Source organism: Durio zibethinus, chromosome 15 (assembly GCF_047325235.1).
Source record: "Durio zibethinus cultivar Kanyao isolate XHJ-2024 chromosome 15, ASM4732523v1, whole genome shotgun sequence".
Taxonomy (NCBI): domain Eukaryota; kingdom Viridiplantae; phylum Streptophyta; class Magnoliopsida; order Malvales; family Malvaceae; genus Durio; species Durio zibethinus.
Window position 1 is genome coordinate 14,953,222 of NC_143176.1, and position 3,409 is coordinate 14,956,630.

General features: G+C 34.6%; 1 protein-coding gene across 1 annotated transcript; it reads right to left on the minus strand.

Moving 5' to 3' along the window:
* Window positions 1-1,343: 1,343 nt before the first annotated feature.
* On the minus strand, window positions 1,344-3,061 carry LOC111302385 (peroxidase 15-like). The gene is made up of 4 exons (XM_022898312.2): window positions 2,791-3,061; window positions 2,460-2,651; window positions 2,207-2,372; window positions 1,344-1,893 (listed from the first exon to the last, which is right to left on the minus strand). The coding sequence occupies exons 1-4, from the start codon at window positions 3,001-3,003 to the stop codon at window positions 1,502-1,504; spliced, it is 963 nt and encodes a 320-aa protein (XP_022754047.1). The 5' UTR covers window positions 3,004-3,061; the 3' UTR covers window positions 1,344-1,501.
* Window positions 3,062-3,409: the final 348 nt, after the last annotated feature.

A 3,409-nucleotide genomic window follows, 5' to 3' on the forward strand; every position in this document is an offset into this window, starting at 1 on the left:
GTAATTACGTAGATAGTTGTGTGTTAGGCTAAAAACCCTAATCAAGTAAACATCTAAGTAAGTGAAAATATAATTCAACTATAAATTATTTGTATAAAAAATAATAATTTAACATGGTTGGCACTCTATTTGCCTACATCTACGGATATGAGAAAAAATCTATTAGTTATAAAATTTACAATCATATAATTAAATCAATCACGCACTCATATTAAGACCCATAACTTTATCATTCTCTTCTAGTGTTATAAAATATTTTTAACTAAAACATTCACATATATCTATGAATCCTCTCAATATACTTTAGTCCTATGAAGTATCCATCCACCAAACATTGAAACATATATACCAATATAAATCATTTTAATCTCCTCTAATCCTATGCACTGTTTTATCTTGTAAAACCTTATAACTTTTATTATATCTTTCTCTCTTTATCTAATTTTATTGAGACTCTCATTATTTTTAAGCTTTGTCAACTAAGAATTTCTTGTCTTTTAAAATTTTTGCCTTACAAATTTTATTATTCATCAAATAATATCTAACTAATTTAAAAAAAATCTAAAATAAATATCTCACCAAAATTTTTGGATTTGAGTTAATATAAATTGACGTGCTCTTGATAGATTTTTTTTTTTTTTTCAGTGTTTGCTTGGGAAATTATGGTTGTGATGAGAGTGATTTGTTACACAAGATATTGGAAATTCTGATGTGACCACTGAGACTGATTCTTTTCAAGCGGTTTTGGAATTCAAGGGAGAAGGTTGAAGTTGTTTTTCTATTGGGACATATCATTGCAGAAATCAACTCTTTGGCTTCTAATACGCATGTAATTTCTTGGTTTTTTAATAAGAGGGAAGGATAAACTGTGGCTCAATATTCTTTAGCTACACGTGCTTCATCTCTATCTGATGAAGTAGTGTACTTAGTAGAATTTTGCCTCAAATTTCCTTGTATAGTTATATTTGATTTCTCGAATTTACCAATTTTGTGATTCCTCATAGTTATGATGTACTTGATAATTAACACCGTTATCTCACTTTAACATATGCTATTACTATTTAGTATTTAGTTATATAAGTATGAACAATTTTTTGTATAATATTTTTTGTTTAAAGGAGGCCATAGTTTGAGAATAGGTGAAAGAATTGCAAGTTGGACCTCAAATCTTGCTGGATGCCACTTCTGAGGAGTGGAATCAATTGAGCTTGCTAAGCTCCGGTTATTGTTTGTATAATTTTCTATTTATTCTTAATCTTGAAATCGGGGGATGCTTATATTGAGCATCTCATCTTCAAGTCTAGGGCAAAGGAAAAACAGAATTCATACCGCTCATAAGAAAATAAAAAGGAAAATGTTAACTTTTACTTTGCTTCAAGCCATCAAATTTGATAACATATAAACCGGACAAAACATTTCATTGCCCTTATTGTACAATTGATAAAATATTGGGAAATCTTCAGTATCCCTCAATAATGTAATATAGGTGTGCAGAAACATTCTAGTTGATCCTTCTGCAATTTGCCCTGATCTCTCCATTGCTTCCAGTCAATGGGCTTATGTTTCCCAAAGCGATCATGGATTGAACGAAGGCATCAAAGAAGTCACTTTGGCTACCAGCAAATCTGTTGACGATGGGGACTGTGTTAGCTCCAGTGGTTGAAAACAAAAACTGATCAGTTTGGAGAAGGCCACGATTGTTCTGGAGGTTTATGTAGTAGTTGTTGTCAAAATCGTCAGGCGTTACTGAATCAAGATTTGTCAAGACATTAGCGTTCCCGCCTTCAGGACATATTTGTCCAAGTACTTCGGCAAATGTTGGGTCCAAGGTCGTATCGTTTCCAATGCGGAAGCTGAAAGTTTGGCATCGAGCACGTCCAAATGTATGCGCACCTGACAATCAATAAACATGTTTATAAGTTCAAAAATTTTCGTGATCCAACATATAAGCAGCACAAGGCAATTTGTGTTCAGCATGATGTTCGATTTGCTTCTAAAAATTTTTAAGGCGAGGGAGCCTCACCCAATCCAGGGGTCAGGTCTAGCCATAGATTTCAAAGAGAATTTATATTGGATTTATAGATCGTCCATCAAAGAAACTGCTAGCAGCAGATTTCGAACCTATATCTTACAAACGAAGAATTCAACCCTTACCAACTCAACCAACGGCTCTATTTTGCCTTTTTCAGAATAAGCTAGAAATTACCTGACAAAGCAACCAGATCAGTAGAATCATCAAGTCCAACATCTCTAAATTTTCGCTGCAGCTCGCTGAAGTTGTCAAAAGGAGACGGGATTCCAGAAGTTCCAGCTTGGTTTGCAGTCCTACTGTCTCTTCTTCCGAGTGGTACTTGCCATGTTGGACCTCCAGCCTTCCAGGATAAAGAAAAAAACATTATTTGCATTAATTAGAGAAAGAAATCTTTTAGTATTAGTTAAGGGATGCTGTAATTAAGTACCAATGAAACTCCAATTTGAGATCCAAGTGCCAAAATATCAGCACAGGATACAACTCCTGGGCAGGCATTCTCGATTGCAGTTTTAATATCATCAACAATGGTTACATCAATTGTTTCGTTGGGAGGCGTATCCTTTTCACTAACTATGCCATTTGCATCATCATCATCTAGCAAAAGTGATCCATCACAACCCTGCACAAACCACAAATAGGTTGTTACCAACTGATAAAACATAAGCGAGTCTGAAAATCATGCATGCAAGCTTCCTTTTTAAGTAAGTCAGGCGCATATTAAAAAAATAGGGAGGATCGAAAAGTGGATGAAAATTTACATCGACCATGCAATCGTGAAAGTGAGCACGAATGATTTTGGCACCAACTCGGATGTCATTTTGGACAGCCTGCTCCAGCACCTCTCGTACAATGCTGGACACGTTAGGGCATGTGTTGGCATAAAACGTGGGGCTAAGCTGAGCATTAATGGATCCTCCAAGCATCATCACAGCAAGGAGGAGAAATATGGTTGCCATTTGAAATGAAGGCATGATTTTGCTTTTCCAACTTCTCTGAAAAGCTATGATCAGTTATTATGTTTGTGGGATATCATGTTACGTTGCTTGCTTCCTTTATATACAGATATTTCTGTAGTGTTGTTTGATGCAAGTCTAATACTGAACATATCATCGTGGCGGCTGATGTGCTGCGCCAAGGATAAGACTTTTCTATGTTTACTTTTCCGTCGGGCGGAAATTGTCTTGATACCTTGAGAATATATACTGTTCTACAATCTCAATAATATACTATTGTACACTCTCAATTAACGCTGAAACTGGACCTGCTCTTGGTTGTTCTTTTTTTTTTTTTTCAAAACATGGAAATTTTTTTATAAAATTATTAGTCAAAGAAAATTTATAATAATAAGTATTTGATATAAAATATCAATCTAATATA

What these genes read in the sequence shown, in the direction of transcription:
- LOC111302385 (XM_022898312.2), bottom strand. Translation starts at nt 3,003, where the DNA reads ATGCCTTCATTTCAAATGGCAACCATATTTCTCCTCCTTGCTGTGATG. An exon ending in TTCACGATTGCATGGTCGAT is followed by an intron (nt 2,652 to 2,790) that starts GTAAATTTTCAT and finishes TGGTTTGTGCAG; the next exon opens with GGTTGTGATGGATCACTTTT. An exon ending in CTCAAATTGGAGTTTCATTG is followed by an intron (nt 2,373 to 2,459) that starts GTACTTAATTAC and finishes TTATCCTGGAAG; the next exon opens with GCTGGAGGTCCAACATGGCA.